The 20,311-nt window shown below is 37.5% G+C and overlaps 1 protein-coding gene across 1 annotated transcript; it reads left to right on the forward strand.

Moving 5' to 3' along the window:
- The first annotated feature begins 470 nt into the window (after positions 1–470).
- Positions 471–20,311, forward strand: LOC129749781 (uncharacterized). Its single transcript, XM_055744863.1, has 3 exons — positions 471–666; positions 8,967–9,362; positions 19,961–20,311. The coding sequence occupies exons 1-3, from the start codon at positions 509–511 to the stop codon at positions 20,148–20,150; spliced, it is 744 nt and encodes a 247-aa protein (XP_055600838.1). The 5' UTR covers positions 471–508; the 3' UTR covers positions 20,151–20,311.

Below are 20,311 nucleotides of genomic sequence, written 5' to 3' on the forward strand. Positions count from 1 at the left end.
ACGTTGGTGACTATGGGAAAAGATCGAGGAAAAATGAACTTTTCTTTCGAAATTGTTGATACTTTGAACGATAACCAAAAAAAAAATTTGCTCAAATATGAGCATTTTCTCAACAGTTTTTGCTGTAAAACCACGATTTAGTGTGAAAAAATAGCCATTGAATATAATCTATCAAAAACGAGATTTTTTAACCAGCCAGTATCCGTTTTGAAATGTATCAAAATACGAAAATGGATTCACGCTTTATTTTTAAAGATTTTATTCAAATTTTTTCAAATGAAATTTGAACCTGAGCTAGCTTAAAAATAAATTTAGAAGCAATGTGAATTCGAAACCATCCAGTCGTGTAAATGCCGATAGAAAAGAAATCTCACTCAGCAGAGCCAGACTGACAAATCGAATTCTAGCACCTTTGCGATCAGTTTACCGGAAGTAACACCGGCAGAGTGCAATCAGTTGTAAAATATTGTTCAAACTAAACACATCAACCGTATTAACGTATGCTACGATGTGCTTGATTCAGGTGGTGAAGATGTTCGGGCAATCACAAAATAGTTTTCTCAGTTTTGCTCTGTTTTGGGTTGTGGTTCAGATTAAAACTTCCAATGGACGCCAATATCCCTACTACGGTTATAATGGAGGATATGTTCCAACCCCATGGAATAGGTAAGAGCTAGTGCAATTTGATTAAAGTGCATCATCCTTCCTTTTTTTTTCAAACTATATACACAAACTTCGAGGAGCACAAATTTCATTCAAAAACGTCTGATTAAATTGAACAACATCGAGTGAATGAAAGCAGTTCCTTTGAAAAAAAGCTATCAAGAAAGAGGTGGGGAAAATATATGTAGACGATTGAGAACACACGTTTCGCATGAACAGAGTTGTATTTTTTCAAAGTTCAATGTTGAGTGAGAGATCAAAAGGCATCTTCAGAATGGCATTTTCAGTATTATTCTGTATGGATCACCCAGACAGAACAAATTTAAAATGCCAAGTGTTTTCTGTGTTTTGAAAATGTAAAATTTCAGAAAACTCACATGAAAATTGCCGGTTAGCTTTTACATAGCACATATATTTTTCTTTTTTTTTTTTATTCGATCAAAAAAGCAAAGGGTGTCACGATGAAATTACCACAAACAAAATTGATTAGCAAAATTCGAGTTTTCATCCGATTGTCATTAAATTTTCAGGGATTGCGAAAAAACTATTAAACTTCATTTTACAATTTTACTTGTATGTAATTTACAGTCCATACGCAAATGCCCGCACCTTGGCCTTAACCCCGACCATAAAATTCTGCACAACCTGTGAATCAATCGTTTTCTGCATGTAAACCCATACTTTCTTCAGTTCCTCGACTGTCTTCACTACCTTAGGCCGTTCAAGAAAATGATGCTTCACAATCGCCCAGAACTTCTTGACGGGGCGAAGCTCCGGAGTGTTGGGAGGGTTGAACATTTTTAAATTGACCGCATACCACTTCAGCACGTCCTTGGAGTAGTGGCGTGAGGCCAAATCTGGCCAGAAGATCGTTGAGACTTCTGAGAGGAAGTGGCCGCTTTTGGAGGCACTCTTTCATGTACACCTGTTCGTTCATCGTGTCCTGGGTCACGAAAGGTGCACTCCGCTTCCTGCACGTGCAGATGGCTAGCCAAACCAGGAGTTTGTTCGCAAATTTGGATATCTTCTGAGTGCGGACATGCTCTGGAACGCTAAACTTATCCTTGGCCGTGAAAAACAGATTGCCGTGGATCTGTTTAAAGTCGGCCTTCACATATGGTTTGTCGTCCATGATGCAGCATTCAACTTTCGTCAGCATGTTGAGGTTCAACTTCCTGGCACGGGTTTTGGCGGACTTGTTCTGCTTCTCATCGCGATTAGGAGCCTTCTGTACCTTGAACGTTCGAAGCCCAGCCTTAGCTTTGGCCGTCTGGACAAAACTCCAGCTTAGGTGCAGCCAACTACGCGGTTGTGATTTTTGGTGTTGTACGGAATACTTTTTCCTTCACTTCTGGGCTTCCGATTCGTTTCTCGAATCGCTTAATCACTCGCGACACCGTGAAATTCGCGATTCCCAACGTTTTAGCGATAGAACGATGCGAGAGATCCTTGTTCTCGTGATGAATGCGCAAGATTTTATCACGCACGAGCTGTTCTTTCGACTCCATTTCCTCGAGTTTTGATCAAAGGATTTTAAAACTTGCAGGATGTAAACAATGCACTATGAACTAAATCCACTCAAATTTTCATTAAATTCTACACAATAGTTAAAAAGTTTGAGCAATTTCATAGTGTGGCAATTTCATCGTGGACACCCTTTAGACTCCGAAGATATTGGAGCGATAGGCCTTGAGTGAGAACTCTTAATCTGCTTCATCAGAGTTAACTTTTCTTCGTATGTGGGTCAAGGTTGCCGAGATTACAGAAAAAATTGAAATTTCACAGAATTTTGAGTAAATTTTCATTACAGAATCTTTGTCACAGAACACAGAATTTTTAAATATTCGGCAACCTTGATGTGCGTGTTGAAGAACCCGGAACACGCCGCATGTGGTATTTCACACTCTTGATACCAGCTGTTAAGTTTAAATAAAGCCCGATCCAATTATATCCGGTTGTACTTTTTTTTTGGCAACCCTTCTCAGCAATTGTGCATGTGTTCGTAACAATGTCAATTCACTGACCCGTCCTGTTCTGTAGGTTCAATCTCTTCTCAACCAGTGACCTAAATAGACGTGCCTAACAAGAATTGCCGTTTGACACATAACAGTGGTAATTTTAAGTTTCCAATTTCAGTTGCCAAAGGACGCCATCATTACCAGTTGAATAAAGATATCGCTGTACAAGTCCAATTTTGGGTCTGCCATTGACAACTCCGATATTGAGACGACCATGTTGGAATTCAATTACAAGATCGATATTTAGCATGGCATTGATATTTTTACTCAGCTTAATAGTGATTCCATGTTTAAATATATAGTTTCTTCCTTATTAACTGTATACATAAACCGATCATTTCCATCAATTGTCAGACGACGATTAGATACAACTGGTGGAGCCATTCTGCAGTATCAAGGAGCACCAAGAAATACAACCAACAGCCGCGGAACTGTCCAATGTACAGTAAGCATACGTCTTGCAGTCTGGTATGGTTCGTCTTAAGAACCAACGGCATCATGCAAGCAATCGGATTTTCCATATCAGCGAAACAATTGACGCTTTCCAAAATGATGTGGTGATGATTGAAACGCGCCGCGACATACTAAAACAAGCATATACGGCCTACGATGCCATCCAAAATTCTCTGGAACAACTGGTGCCCGACGAGGTCTCAACAAGGGATGCAGTGGAATTGAAGTACATTGCGGGTATGACAGCCTTCGAAAAGCGCATTCTATGCTCTAGCACAACTACTTCAAAGCTAACAAATAACTAGTCCATGTTTTATTAACGCCTTTAAAACTAATTCTATAAGCTATAATAAAACATCCAACCAGTGTTCCGAAAATCACTCGGAAGAAACGCTCATGATAGGTTTCTAGTTGGAACAGTTCATAGCCGGAAGCTGCTGCCTGTAGTTTCCTGGAGAGTCAGTAGAGCGACAATGCGAAGTCAATGTAAACAAGATTCAAAAGCGAGAGCGGATTCGCATCGAAGTCGGTCTCTCAAGCTCACTACCTGGTGTATCAGAAGTGATAGAAACACTTACTGATACAAGATCCAATTCGAAAATCCACTCACTCATTCACTCAAACTCAATCAATGCGGCCTTGCATCGGTTCATACTGCCTGTTTTGGTCCTCCCCAACAACAGCAACAACAAAGCAATATGTATCAGGCAGACAGTATTCGATCATCGATCAGTAAATGAATGAGTGAGTGAGTGAGTGAGTGAGCAAGGAAAGTTATTGAGTGAAATAAGAAACTGAAAATTAGGTAGCTCCTCAATCAGTTGAGAATTCCAACAGGAGAAGGAACGTTTCTCTTTCAAATTCTTTTTCTTTGAACCTCGGAGCAGCGCTGTCAAACACAATCTTTGCCCCGCTGGGAGATAAACCAACCGACAATTTAGGTTTTGCTTTCGCTGTTGAAAACGTTTAAGTGTCTTTCATGAGAATTGAGTGATTTTCGGATCACTGGTGATGTGAACTGGTTTGAGTTTTTTTTTTTTAATTTGAATGCGGATGCAACAATGTTGCTTTTTTATTTTTCGGATGAATTTAGCTGTGTTAATTTATATCATTTTGAGAGTCCGTTTTTCGCAAAGCCATCACTCAAAATCCTTTCGAAACTGGTTATACTATCTCAAAAAGTTTAGGCGTGTATACATTCTTCTGAATTGTCAAATCATCTGATCCAATAAAACAGTTTTTCAAATTGGCTTGAACGCTAGCTTTAACAGCGCATTGAGTGCTTCATTAAAACAGGTATTAAAACCCTAGTAAAACCAGGAAAGTATGTGTTTTATTGAAGCTCTAGAAATACGTTTTGCAACATTTTTACAACACTCTTAAGATAGTGTTCTATTAAAATTTTAGCAAAACTTTCAGGGATTTTAAAAAACACGATAAAAATTCCCTATGTTAAAATAAAACAGTTTTAGAAATTGGATTCTATGGAAAAGTCTTCATCTATATATATAAAAATGAATGTTTGTCTGTCTGTCTGTTCCCTATAGACTCGGAAACTACTGAACCGATCATCGTCAAAACTGGCATCTGAGGGTTTTTGAGGCCGGGGATGGTTTCTGTAATAGTCAAAACTCTATCCGACTTAAGGAAGGAGAGGCTTCCATACAAAATTTGTAGTTTTTCGAAACAAATTAAAGTCATGACATCCATTTTCTTGAGATTTTTTTTTTCCTTTGGGCGGTTTGTTTTTCGTCTCTATGGTCGAGGCGTCGCAAAAGGAAAGTAACCCAGGCATAGCATACTGATCAGTAGGAATATTTTGGCGCGTATTTCTCAACCAGGGGTTTGTTTTTCGTCTCCATGGGCGAGCAAATGTCGACGCAAGAGGATAGTAACCAAAGCACACTGTTCATTGATTGCTGGAAAATTTAACAATAAGGCGCCTGTTTCTCAAACACGTGGGGCGATATGCAACCTAGATGGGTTTTTTTTCTTGCTTATTTGATTTGTATACAGCACGTGGTAATAAATGACGCCTATATGTGACTCGGATTGGTATTTTATCAATCGAATTAAAACCAATTGAGAGATTTGCAAAAATACTTCCATATTTAGTTCGTGTTGATGTAGGTAGCATTCGACTTTTCATTCAAGGAACATTAGAACATGTTCAAACGTTCAACTTTTTCTGTTAAAAAAAATTAAAAATTATGTTCTAGAAATTGTTACTTCGGCCTAAATACACAACTGAAACGAATTTAGAAATGAAAATGGGAGCTTTTTATCTATATATATAAAAATGAATGTTTGTCTGTCTGTCTGTTCCCTATAGACTCGGAAACTACTGAACCGATCATCGTCAAAATTGGCATCTGAGGGTTTTTGAGGCCGGGGATGGTTTCTGTGATACTCAAAACTCCATCCGACTTACGGGAGGGGGGGCTTTCATACAAAATTTGTAGTTTTTCGAAGCAAATTAAAGTCATGACATCCATTTTCTCGAGATTTTTTCTTCCTTTGGGCGGTTTGTTTTTCGTCTCTATGGTCGAAGCGTCGCAAGCCAACGTCGCAAAAGGGTAGTAACCATCGCATAGCATACTGATCAGTGGGAATATTTTGGCGCGTATTTCTCAACCAAGAATATTTTCAATGCAAGGGGTGGCGATATGAAGCCTTGATGTGATTTTTTTTCTACTTGATTCCTAGCTCATTTGTAGAGCACATGGTAATGGATAACTCCTAGATTTTTTTTTTTTTTTGGTTTCGATTATAGTCGTTTTACCATCTTTATGGCATTCGCGACTTTATTAACGTTGCAGTTGGTGGATCGCTATTGAAAAACTTTTCCGGTACAACTGTGTTCGATGTTTACTCTTGGGCTCGAACTCGTGGACATCGGCTCAGAAGACAACAGACTTGCCAACTGAGCTATATCACAAGCCCGATAACTCCTAGATGAGACCCAGATTGACATTCTGAAATTGAAAATTCATGGCATCCATTTTTCTTTTATTTGAGGGGTTTGTTTTTCGTCTCTATGGTCAGGCAAACGTCGTCGTCGCAAGTGGATAGTAACCGAAGCATACTGTTCATTCATTGACCGCTGGATAAATTTAACAATCAGGCGCCTGTTTCTTAACCAAGTACCTATTTTTCTTATGCACGTGGGAGCGATATGCAACCTAGATGTGTTTTTTTCTTGCCTTATTGCACGTGGTAATAAATGACGCCTGACGGATTGGTATTTTATCAATCGAATCGAAACCAATTGAAAGATTTGCAAAAATACTTCCGTATTTAGTTCATGTTAATATAGGTAGAATTCGACTTTTCATTCAAGGAACATTTGAACATGTTCAAACGTTCAACTTTTTCTGTAAAAAAATTAAAAATTATGTTTTCTTCTAGAAATTGTCACAACTGAAACGACATTAGAAATGAAAATGAGAGCTTTTCATTTTAAATAATTCTGAAAAAACCATCATACTTTTTGCTTACATACCTACCAATTTAAGTACGTACTTAACATGAAAAGTGTTTTTGTGTTACATGGCTGCATAAAAGAGACTTTTGATCCGCTTCGTTTTTTTAAAAGCGAGACTTTAGATCTGATATTCAACTGGACGCAAAATTTTTATGTGACATTTTTAGTATACCCTTAATGTGTTTAAAACAATATTCCCTCCTGTCAACTTACACGGTGGGGCAAGAGCAAACGTCGAACTGATATTTTTTTAAATATTTATATTTTTTGCCGTAGTGAATTTATTTAATAAAAAAAAAGAAATTTGCACTGCATTTAATACATAACTAATTTAATATATTTTTCATTACCATGATAAGTGCTGTTTGGGAAAAAATCAAGCTATAATGTCTCATGTCCACGAGTTTGGAAAATGGCGAAACATTTTTTTAACATAATTTTGGCGCAAGAGGATAGATATTCAAACTGCTTCGTAGGCGAGGATGGTGAAAAAAGCTGTTTGAAAATGACTATTAAACATCTTTTTCATCGTTTTTTGCAAATTTCTTAAGCTTATTTTTTCAACTCCAAAAAATACCCATCTAAAGCTTATCAGGAGCTGGAAGTGCTCATAAAACAGAATATAAGGAATCTACTCAAAAAACTGTCTCGATTCAAGCTGTTCATCGGTTTTAAAAATTCTATCTCCATAAAGTACAATCTGCAATAAATTCCAATATGCGAATCTATTTCTTTCAATTAGTAATTTTATGTAAACTCGAGCCGGTTAAATTTGCCTACCTTCTTCAAACAGTGAGGGACAAAATTGGAAAAGATGGGGGAGCTCCCATGTAAATTTAAGATAAAGAACTTTTCAAAGAAGGAACCATATTTAAAAAGATTTTTTTTTGTGTACAGAGTATAAATTTTAGATCTTGAAAAACGAGTTTAGAGATCAAGTTTCAGTAAATAATATATACCATCTTTGAATTGCAGTTCAGAACTGCAGCTGAAGCTTTCATTTTAAAGTTGTTAGTTCTGAAGTATGATGAGGTTTGATTTAAAAAAATGCACTCTAAAATCTAAATTTGAATAAATTTTTACAATTTATATTTATTTTCGGAAGGTGTAGCAAAGCACAACGGGTCAGCTAGTGGAACAATAATAAAACTAAAAAAAGCCAGTGTGATTCTTGGGATGTTGATCCACCTGATGTCCAACAAACTAGACGCGAACAGTAAGATCTTAAATGAACAAAAACATGTCTGGGACCCCCTTCTCTCCTCCCCTCATCACAATGAAAAGTTAAAGGGTCTGTAATAGGGTTGCCATATTTATTTTCCAGGACGTATCCGGACCGGGTGAATCCGGGCAATTTCATCTAAAAACCTGGCAAAAACCAGGTATATGATTTCAAAATTTAAAAGAAGCTCTGCTTGCATTTCCTTTCACTCCACTGGCTAAAGGGAGGGTACCAAATATTTATAAAACATTTCAAGTACTAAAACACCTCACGTGCCAAATTTGGTTACATTTGGTTGATTGGTTCTCGAGTTATGCAAAAAATTTTGTGTGGAAGCCCCCCCCTACCCCTTTCAATTACCTTACTTGAAGAAGGAAAGGGTCTCAAATTAATCATAGAAACATTAAAAAAATCAAGAAGAGAAACATTTATATCAGAATTTTCTAATCGAAACAATTTCTTCAGATTTTAATAAATATATTTTTTCTACCGTATATCTTTAAATTGAAGTCTTGTGTTTATTATTTAAAGTTTAAATTTTAAACTCTTTGAAAAATGAGTAAAGTCGGGCATTTTTCACTTCAAAGAGCGTCATAGTTGCCTTAAGGCAACTCAACTGCTTTGGCTTTGAGGGACTAATTTTGTTCCTTCTTTCCAACCATTAACTCAATTTTTTTTGCCAAAGAATTTTCAAATTGTTCTGCAAAACCATTGTTTCCCAAATTTCGAGATGGTCTGTTGTATCAACACGGCAATTCCTGAAGAATCGTATTTCATGTTAACGGTGAACTCTTGGTTTTGATGAAAATATTGTTCAAACATTACACAGTGAGAAAGTTTAGATCCAAAATCTCAAAAAGTTCCAAACCACAGGTTTGAAGACCTTAAATTATACATATTTTATGTGATTTTTTTTTCAGAAATTCTAATCTGATGTCGGTTTAGACCGGAAATATGTGAGCGAACTATTATTTAGCCCTTATTGTCCAGAAAAAAAAACCGTCGTGTCGTCTTGTTTCGTGAAGATTGATATCTAAATATCCTTCTGCAAGCTAATCAGAGCTATGATGAGAGCTTCAGTCCAGTTATAATCTTTTAATCCCAATAGTGTCATTTTTTCCGACAGCTTACCATATTCTGGGACGGACGATCAACGTTGGCAAAATTTTCCATCCTACCGAGTGTTATCCAACAGACGGTCCAGCAATTCCGATCCGGATCAAATGCCCTCTGGACCGTCAGGTGCGTCATATTATGGAGGTGGAAACTATGGCAGCGGAACAGGATACCAGTACCAATCTCCCAAGGGAACGAGTTGGGCCGATGGAATGCCCATCAATCGGCCAGTGTCGTGGACTTCGTCAATGATGGGTCAAAATGTGTACTGGCCAAATCAAGTGGGATACCATGGTTACTACGATGGAAGTGCATATGATGGCTCCAAAACGTTTTATGGTCCCGCGGCCAGCTGGATGAAGTGGAATGGACCAACAGATCCAAATGGATACTACACCAACCGAAGGTGAGTTTAGCACCTAACACGTTGTACCTAATGGGAAATAATTATGATCAATCGGAAAGTGCTTTCAAGAGACTCATAAAATGGTAAAGAATCACCATGCTGTTGCAGCCCTAATTAATGTGACGATGGAACAAAAAAGACTGTTTTAAAAAATTCCTGCATCGACACTTCACACTTTAAACCTGTTTTTAAAACTTTTTGATTTCTTTATTAGTTTGTGATAAAATTTATTTGAGACCCTCAGAGCCAAAGGGGTATAAATAAGTGAAAAATTGATCAATTTGAAGTCATTAACGCCAAACGTTGCTTCATATTTTAACAACATTCGGTGATTTTTTCAGATTTTTAGAATGTTATTTAGGTACAATCTTTTACGTTCGAAAAAACACAATTTTTCGAAAAATATATGCACTTATACCCATCTTTGGCTTCATAGACCTCCTCATTGGCTACAACTGGAATCGAATACAGTTTTTTAACTGACATGTTAGGAAGACGACCGCCCGTCCTAACATCACGCTTGTTTTTCTTGAATAACTTTGAAACTGCGAATCGGGAGGGGAACCTGGTTATATTGCCAAGTGCAAGTTTGTTTACAAAGATCGGAGTGATTAAATCGTCGATTCTGTATGAAATAAGCTATAGGTTTTTGCTTTATATAATTTGCGAGCCATGCAAAGCTTCCATTTATTTGTCAATAGTGAAATACCTGGGCAAATTTAATACCACAATGTTTTATTTGGAAATTATTTCAAATATTTGTATGAAAAAAAGAAGAGTAAGAAAACATGAGAGCTTGGTGCTAAACGCTTTCATTCTAAAAGCTCACGCATTGTAACATGCTGTGAAATTGTGGTGTAACGGAGTTCGCGTTTTTACTTAAAGATGGAACTCCGAAGTTCACATTTGGCAGAAAAAAATGTTTTACGGGAACTGCAGGTGACTCTTGTCGCGTAAAAGTTACTCGATAACGGAACTTCTAAGCGCTTTTAATGGAACTTGTTTCAAGAAGGTCGATAACGTTCGCGTAACACTTTCTAACGCACCATTAAGATACTTCAAGGTGTTTCAAAGAACCTATATGGAAATTCTAAGCGACATGTGAAAAGTGTCTGTCAAATTCTTGTCATGGTATTTTTTTTGTTTATATCTGTACTGATGTTTACAAATGGAATTCAATATTTTTTCGATTCTTTCTTTTAAATTTGAAGATATTCGAATAAATTTTTGATGATGCTAATTTTTGTTATTATTTATATTGTGTACTGAAAGCCCTTTAAACGAAATAAGGTACAATATATTGACCAACCCATTCAATCATCTCAAAGGACATTAAGTTTAAATACTTATCATAAAAGTGGCAATGAACTATTGCTGGATTGGTCGAGAGGCTGGTGAGTTTCATTGCAACCTAGTGAGCAGCGGTTCAATTATCTAGGCGTAAGCAGCTTTTGTGTAACAATATAAATAAAATCAATGAGATTGACCATGATAGACCATGACAGACCAGCAACCTAGCAATCTGACATCTGGTTGTCAGAGCCAGGGACCGACAAAAACACAAACACAACACAGTACAGATCGTGCAACACAAATCCTCGAGTGCTGACACATAAATTTCTGTGTGCGACACTTCACTTTGCACAGCACTTCAATTGTGTTGTGTTGCATGAAATCAACACGACACAGTTTCCAGTTGTGTCGTGTCGAAAATAACACAGTTGTGCTGAGCACGCAACACAGTGTTGTTACGAGCAAGGCTATTTTTCACCCGTCGCGCTTGACTGGACAACATTTCTCCGTATTTGCAATGGCGAAGCTCTTCACTTACATTGTGTTGAGGAAGAAGCTTGAAAGCAAAATAAAAAAATCTATTCAGTTCAGCTGCTGGCAGGTAGGCAACGAATTGGAAGCTAGCTGGAAAGAGCAACAATAGGTGGTATGAATAAGAAAATAGCAATTGCTTCGATAGTTTTTACTTAGCTCGAACTTTAGAATGGCAAAATTTGAAAGCATTTGCTCAACTAGATATGAAATAACAGAGTAGAACATTTACTTTCAACCTGCTCCGGATAAAAAATATGCATGCAATTCGAAGAATTTGACTCACAAAACTGCTCGAAAATAGCAAAAGCAATTACTAGAGCTTTATTCATATCAGCCAATGATAAACGTTTCGGGACCGGCACACGAAAACACTGTGTCGTCAACTGTATCGGATTTTCTGTCGCACCCAGTACTGTGCTGTGTTGCGGCCGACACGCAACAAAAGTACATCAACACAGACACAGCACAGTTTCATTTCGGATGTGCCGTGTCATCAAATTGTGTTGCACTTACTGTGTTCGTGCTGTTTTCGGTCCCTGGTCAGAGCAATCTGTCAATCGGATTTTTTTTCGGCGCATAAAGCACTGATCATACTGACAGGACACTTAGAACAAAAGTTCGATCATTTTCTGGCAATTTTTTTTCGTCAAATTTAGCATGTTCGTAATACCGACGGTAGGTGGCGAATCTACCATTTTTCCGATACAAATGCCCTATAGCAGGGGGCCAATTTATATTTGAAATCTTGTCGGCGGGCCGCACTTAAAATAACATTTTTTTTAATTAGCAGAGCTTCACGTCTTTTTTTATAACTGAAATTTTTTGGCGAAAATCAATCTGAAACAGAATTGATAAAACGAATACACGCGCTCAAAATCAAAAATTCAATACGACTTTTTCAATACCCGACATTGAAAAGGTACCACTTTGTCATTTTTCAATTCTCCCAATTTTTTAATAGTACTTCTTGTCGAACATTCGTTCTCAAAACATTCTTGTTCAAACCGATGATACTACTCGCCATCACTTCCATTTAAAAATCTTCTGGAGTTTACCACAGTGATGACTAAGAGTGTGGTAAATATATTTTTAAAGAAATCACAGTCTTCTTAGCGTTGGACGTTAAATCGCTATTTGACTTTCTGTGATTTTTTTCCAGAATTAAAACGTTTAACGTTAAAAAACCGTTTTTTAAATTGAAGTTCTGTATTGGATCATTGCATTCAGATGTTGAGCAAGGTTTGCGAAATCAAAGAGAAATGTTCAATTTCACATATTTTTAAGAAACTATCTTCAAAACTACATTCTTGATTTTAGAATTTTTATCCACATTTTTATCATTTTTAATCTTATTTAGATAACATTTCGATAGGATTTCTAAGGCTATATTTAGACTCTGGTTATGTGGATAGCGAATTATAAGTGAAATAACTCAATTTACTGATGTTTGTGATAAAGTTTCTAACAAATTTCTGAAAAAAGATCGATCAGATAATCGTCAAAGATATTTTGGGTGGAATTACAGAACTTCATATATCTATTGTTTTTTTTTTTTTATCAAGAACTAATAACTTTTGTGGGTTGATTCATGTTGACAAACAATCTAAAATTGTTAACCAAGTAATTTTCGTCTTTTTTCCGAATTGAATAAACTAATTATAAAAAAATTATCCGCTTAGCATATTTTTTATCATTCAACTTTATTTTTGCTTGAAATGAAAATAATAACCTCACTAAACCGGCCTCGAAATTCTTTTGATCATATTCCGATTTTTGGCTGTTCTTCCGACTCACTTTAATTGGTTTTGCTCTCAAAGTGATAGGAGTTCAATAATAAGGAAAAAAGTATGCTGAATAAAAAACACTCTCCAATATTACGTTATGTCAACAAACAATATTGCATTTAAGTCTTGAACAGAACATAATAAACGCTTAAAATGCCAGAATGCATTTTCCTAACTATCCATTGTAGAAAAAAATTAAGGCATAAAATTTTTAAAAAAGCTTCGCGGCCCCTGCCCTATAGGAAATATGTATCTGTTTAGCCCGATTCTATCATCTGAATTGCCTGTTTTTTTTCGAAAGTTGATTGACACTTTCTAACTGGGATAGCATTTCTTCAAATCGATCGATGCGCACTCTGGAATCGATATTGCGTACTGTTGGAAAAAATATCCAACAAGCGAAATCGAGAGTCCAGTCAGTATGGTCAGTGCGTAAAGGGTGATACGGTCAAAATTTGGTCAAGGGAAAACGCGTGTAAATCGGTGAAATCGTTTATTTAAAAAATCATTTTAAATTTCTTTTTCAAGTTTAATTAGTATAAAATTCAGGAAAAATATTCAGTTAGCCTTCTGCTTTTCCAAATCTGAATTGCCGGGCCTTACGCTTAACCCCTGCCATCAGATTTTGTACAGCCACTTTGTCCACCTTCTTCGCCGCAGAAAGCCAGTTTGCCTTGAACTGCTGCTCGTCCTTAGCAGTTTTTTGGTCTTATTTAGGTTCCGCTTGACAATAGCCCAGTATTTCTCAATTGGGCGGAGCTCTGGCGTGTAGGGAGGGTTCTTGTCCTTGGGAACCACCTGCACGTTGTTGGCGGCGTACAACACCATGGCCTTTAACCGTCATGACAAGATGCCAAATACGGCCAAAACAGTACGGAACAACCGTGTTTCTTCAGGAAAGGCAGCAGACGTTTATTCAAACACTCTTTCACGTAAATTTTTTGGTTGACAGTCCCGGAAGCTATGAAAATGCTGCTTTTCAAGCCACAGGTACAGATGGCTTGCCAAACCAGATATTTCTTCGCGAACTTTGACAGTTTCATGTGCTTGAAAATATCTGCTACCTTTCCCCTTCCTTTCGCCTTATGAAACTCCTGTCTCGGACGCTGCTTGTAGTCGGCTTTGACGTAGGTTTCGTCGTCCATTACCACGCAGTCAAACTTCGTCAGCATCGTCGTGTACAGCCTCTGGGATCGCGCTTTGGCCGTCGTATTTTGTTTATCATCGCGATTTGGAGTCACTACCTTCTTGTAAGTCGATAGTCCGGCTCGTATTTTGGATCGATGCACGGTTGTAGACGATACACCAGCTTATTTGCGGCATCACGGCATCAGGTTAGGGTTTAGCTTGAAACTACCGGCAACTCTCTTTGTCGTCTCAGCGGCTTCCAGTTTTCGATTTCCCCCCGATCCAGACTTCCTGGCTGTCGACAAACGTTCCCCAAATACTTCAATTACATTTGTAACGGTTGATTTGGCAACTTTTAGCGATTTTGCCAGCTTTGCGTGCGAGTAGCTCGGATTTTCGCGATGCGCAAGCAAAATTTTGATACGGCATTTCCTTGGACGGCATTTTGACAACTGAAGAGTGAATTCCAAAATCAAAATAGGAGCAACATTCTACACACACACCTTCAAAATGAGTAGTGTTCAGGTTTTATAAATGCAAAATTGAAATAAATACGTCAAGTTTATATTGACCAAATTTTGAACGTATCACCCTTTACATTTATGCATACAAATGAAAGGTATAGAGCAGGATCCATTTTGGTAAATGGTGCAGTCTTTTTTCCCTACACCTCCTATGCTTCTAGCCATTACCTTTGTTATCTCCTTTTTTCCTAAATAACTTTGAAACATTGCATTATTTATAAAAAAAAATGTATATGCTTGATTTTTTCATTTCTAATTTATCTAGCTGATTTCCCTTTCTGTTCTTCTGCTTCACTAACGAATCTATGACATGTCTCGTTCTTGAACTAACGACTTAATACAAAACCAAATTCATTTAAGTGAATCTGCTTTGTTAACTACCTACCTACCTAAGGGTCCGGCGCCGATTGACCGACGCATAGGGCTGAGATAAAAGATCTCCACTGCTGGCGATCCGGAGCCAGCGTCTTCACTGTGCCCAATCCATCTCCACTTACGTTCCCGAATCTCGATTTCTAGCACCGTTTGATGACACCGGCGATGAAGTTCAACGTTTGAGATCCAGTTGCCAGGCCACCAAACGCGGATGCAGTTTTCGCGTCGTCGCCGCATATGTGCACCAAGTTTCACACCCGTACAGCAATACGGATTTGACGTTTGAGTTAAGATTCGGATCTTAGTTCGTAGAGAGATCTGGCGTGAGCGCCAGATGTTTCGGAGAATCGCAAACGCAAACCACCATCAGGCGTAATCTGGCTACCAAGATACTGAAAGCACTCCACTTTCTCAACCTGTTGTCCAGCTACCACGAAATTGGAACGATTTTCTGTGTTGATTTCCATCGACTTGGTCTTTCCGACATTGATTTGGAGACCTGCTGCCTTGGAGCTTTCGGTGAGGTCGTCGAGTTTGCTCTGCATGTCTAGTTGTGTTTGGGCGAGCAAAACAATATCGTCTGCCAGGTCAAGGTCGTTCAGTTGCTCAATCGCTGAAGGATTCCACGGCAATCCTCGATTTGGTCTACAGTCAATCGATCCAGTCAAGAAAAAGCAGCGGTGACAAAATACATCCTGGTCTCACTCCAGCAGTTACCGGGATTGGTTCTGACAAGACACCGTCGTGCAAGACCTTGCACGAAAATGCCTCGTACTGTGCTTCGATGAGATGGACTAGTTTCTCTGGGACCCCTCGTCGTCTAAGAGCAGCCCAGATGTTTTCGTGGTTCAGTCGGTCGAATGCTTTTTCGAAATCAACGAACACCAGCAGAAGGGAGTCCTGGAATTCGTTGATTTGTTCCAGTATTATTTGTAGCGTTTTGATGTGGTCCACACATGATCGTCCGGATCGGAATCCAGCTTGTTGCCGTCGGAGTGTAGCGTCGATTTTCTCCTGGATCCTGTTCAGGATCACTTTGCAGAGTACTTTGAGGGTTGTACAGATCAAAGTTATGCCACGCCAGTTACCGCACTCTGTTAGGTCTCCTTTCTTCGGGACCTTTACTAGGATACCCTGCATCCAGTCAGCCGGGAATATTGCAGTATCCCAAATGTCAGCGAAAAGACGGTGCAACATTTGTGCTGACAAGGCAGGGTCGGCTTTCAGCATTTCAGTAGGAATGCAATCGATTCCAGGCGCTTTGTTGGATTTCATGTCCTTGATTGCCGCTTCTATTTCAGCCAGCGAGGGCGCTTCCGAGTTGACGTCATTAATGCGACTTACTGTGGGCGCCTCGAGCTGCGGGTTCTGTTGGCCATTGCTATTTGCAACTCGGAAGTTGTTCAAAATGCTCAGTCCAACGCTTGATCTGATCTGTTCGATCTGTCAGCAGCTGACCTGCTCGGTCTTTCAGCGGCATTCTTGCATTAGTCCTTGCACAACTAAGGCGGCGAGAAATATCATATAATAATCGGATATCTCCAATGGCGGCGGCTCTTTCTCCCTCTTCGGCTATGGAGTTTGTCCAGGCTCTCTTGTCTCGTCTACAAGCTCGTTTAACTGCCTTTTCAAGCTCCGCATATCGTAAGCAGGCGGCTGCTTTGGCTTTGTTAACGATAAATATATAAAATTAAAAAAAAAAATTTGAACATAATTGCAATATCAAATCTTTTTGTTTATTAATTCGTTAAACTCTAACTTCTAATGATCTGGATTCATTTTGGTTAAACATAAGTTTTCCTCACCTTCTATGCTGACAGATATTTTCTCTATTGAAACTCCTATTTTTATTATTTTAACCATTGTCAAAAATAAAAGTTACTGATTTTTTTACTAGACAACACAACATGATTAAAAAATAGGCAAATGATTTTCAATCCTGAGTTCAGTATATCCTTGATTAATCTAGCTTTATCCCTCATTCCTATGATAAAATGAATTGGTAAAACGATTAAATACTGGAATATGAAAATAAAATGAAAACACTTTTACTAAAAAAGATTCAAAAACTAAAACAGTAATTATAAGTAATTAAAACAGTTACTATAACCTGTCAAACCATCCAAATGTAAACAGAACCCAGGCTTATAATAACCAAAAACGCCCTCAAGCTATTCAAAATTAGATCGTGAATCTCTCTCTCGCCCTCCAGATGAAAAAAGTTTTCAAATGACTCATCGTCCTCAAGATACTTCATACAATTGGAACAAATTTTAAAAATATAAAATTAAATGTCACGAAATTTATAAAGACACCATTACTTCTTTTAGATATTGAAGGGGATGTCAGATAAGAAAAAAAAACTTGATTGTCTTTATACACTTGAATACTAGAATAAGCAAATACTTTTGAGGGGGGGTAGAGTCTAACGGGTATAAAAAAAACACCATTTTCACGATTTTTTTCTAGAGCTATCGTTTAAACAAATGTATTCAAATTTTTTGCATTATACAAAGCATTGTTAAAAGAACATTTAGTAAATTTTTCGTAGAAAAAAAATTGAAAAATGAGCCGGTGACGGAGCACTTTCGAGGATGCCTTTTAGAAAACAGGATTTGCGGTGGACACTGTATCTCAGCACAGAATCATCTGAAGTCAAAAAATCAGAGCAAAATATTTTTAATAGATGTTTTTCTGGACCCCAACGTTTTTATTTAACTTAAAAATATTTTTATGAAATTTTTGTGGCTGTTTGAAGTAAAACCTACGATTTTTCACTTAAAAATCCGCCATTTTTCACCTGTAAAATCTCCCCAAAGCAAAAAAAATCAAAAAAGAAAAACGTTGGGGTCTGGCATTTTATATGTAGAAAATATGTTCCAAATTTGAAAAGAATCGGATAAGTAGTTTTCAAATGACGATGTCCACGGACTTTAAAAATGTGCTTTCGAGAAAAACGCGTTTGAAATTTCTGCTCTTGCTTTCTTGCAGTATTAGATAGGAGGAGATAAAGGCCTATAACTTCTACAGTTTTGCTTCAATTGACTTGAAAATTGGACACAACATTCTTGAAATGTTTTACAATAAGAAAATAAAAAAAATAAAAAATCGGTTTTTTGAAAGTGTTAGACCCTAACACCCCCCCCCCCCCCTTAAGCCTGATTTAAGGCGTTGACTGAACTAGTGTATAACACATACGGTTTGATTTCTGTAGTTTTAAATTACATTTTCGGTAGCAATTTGGAGCGATAAGTATGATATTTTTCAAAGTTTTTTTTTAAGTATTCTGTGAAATTACCATGGTGCTTATTGAAAATTATAAACATACAACTACCTACCTGGAAAGAAAACATACTTTGAACGTCTTAAAGGCCCGAGAGCTATGTAGATTCGAACAATATGGAGAAATTTTCTGCCTAATTTCAGGCGTGTACCAATGGGAACCCAAGCAACCAGAATTCCCTTAAAAATCCATAGAAGCTTAATCAGCTCTCGTTTGTTTCTGAAGAGAATGCTAATCAGCCCAAAATTTAAGTTCTTAAAGCTACTTTGAAGTTCGTTTGGGTGGCTGTAGAGAACGCTTTAAGCTTCTAAGAGAATGTCAAGAAACTTCTATTTAGCCACGCCAGCGATTGTGGAATTCGAAGTGCATAAAATGAAAATGATGGTTATTAAAATCTAACAAAATGATTATTGTATACATGTTTAGTTTGTTGTACTTCAAGTTCAACAATTTAAGGTGGATATGAGTAGTCAAACAAGCTAAGCTAATAACTTTGAAACTGTAAATCGGAAAAAGACAAAAATAACCTTGTGGGTTAGAAAATTTGTTAATCCTCTAGAATAAGGTTGCCAGATTGTCAGGTTTTATCCGGGTTTGCCCGGATATTTAATACTAAATTTGAAAGCAGTCCGGCCCGAGAACAGTTTCATTGGCAAATGCCTGGATTTTGCCCGGATTTATTCACTTTATTTGGCAAATAAAACAAAAAACCAAAACCAAACACCTCCAAAACGAATTTTTTTGAGCAATTTTTATAAAAATAATCATGAAATGTTTTTTGGAAGCCTAAAATACTGTTCAAAATCCATCGATGAGATTTGATGAAAACAATTCATTTTTCTTTTTTTTTCTTGAAACTTGTTGAGGAATTTATGAGATTTGAGAAAATTTGCCCGGATATTGCCCGGATTTATGGTCGTCAATTTGAAATCGAATTCCCGGATTCTGCCAGGTTTTTATATAAAAATTGCCCGGTTTATCCGGCCCGGATATGTGCTGAAAAAATTCTGGCAACCTTACTCTAGAACATGAAGGGGAGAATGAGGATACTTGATCCTGAGGATACTTGAATCCTCGGCTATATCTTGAATCTGAAATGTATTACACGAAGCTAAGTTCATTTAGGAATGGGACACTTTTTTTGAGATAATAAATTCTAAGCTAGGTTCCTAGTGATCGGACAAGCAAAATTTCAACAGCAAAGTGGATTGCCTGAAAAATTATCATCTTGCCTATTTTTTTTTTTTTTTCAAGATACAAAACCAACTCATTTTTTTCTGCAGAATAAAGTTTATTAATACTCTGTTCCCGTGGAAAAAAAAATGTCGTGCAAAAAAATTGTTTTCGGTTTTTTTTTTAAATCTCAAAAAGAGTAGTCTGGTTTGAAAAATTTGCAGCCCACGGTCGACGACGATGATAGTTTAAATTTTTATTTCAACATACATCAAAGATATTGATGTGGCCAACGTTAACATATGACCAACGATACCCCACTTTCAACTACATTTTTCTCAATGATTTTGATGGTAAAAATAAACTCAAAAGTCAAAGTTTACGACATAAAGGCTTCTATTACAATTTTAATGCTCACATCCTTTAATGAGCAACCATACTAAAATTATTCAAATTCTGTCATGTCTGATTCTGTGTTTAAATTTATTTACCCTTACTTTGCAGACAGATGTGGATGAAGCCTTCGATGATGCCGCCAATGATGGCCATGCGAAACGACGGATATTTAGGCTATGACACTGAACCCGCATCAGCTTCGAAAGTAACAACAACGACGACAACGGCGAGGCCTGAAGCTCCTGCGCGGCCGCGGAAAAGTAAACTGTTTGTGGCCAATGTCTGGGGCAGGAGGTAGCGCTGGCTTGAGGGAGACCAAAATGGAAAACCAGGAAAACGTTACCGAGTTTCACTCCACAACGGAATAATAATATATTGGATAACAAGTCTTGTTTGAAGGATCTAATTAAAGTGGATCGATTCTTGCTTAAGAATTACGTTCAAGGTTTTTGAGCGGAT

The sequence above is a fragment of the Uranotaenia lowii genome, chromosome 2, assembly GCF_029784155.1.
Source record: "Uranotaenia lowii strain MFRU-FL chromosome 2, ASM2978415v1, whole genome shotgun sequence".
NCBI lineage: Eukaryota > Metazoa > Arthropoda > Insecta > Diptera > Culicidae > Uranotaenia > Uranotaenia lowii.

Excerpts from the sequence above, each read along its gene's own strand:
- LOC129749781 (XM_055744863.1), top strand. The coding sequence starts at position 509 with ATGTGCTTGATTCAGGTGGTGAAGATGTTCGGGCAATCACAAAATAGT. Across the intron at positions 667-8,966 it reads GTTCCAACCCCATGGAATAG|CTTACCATATTCTGGGACGG; the intron begins GTAAGAGCTAGT and ends TTTTTCCGACAG. Across the intron at positions 9,363-19,960 it reads GGATACTACACCAACCGAAG|ACAGATGTGGATGAAGCCTT; the intron begins GTGAGTTTAGCA and ends CTTACTTTGCAG.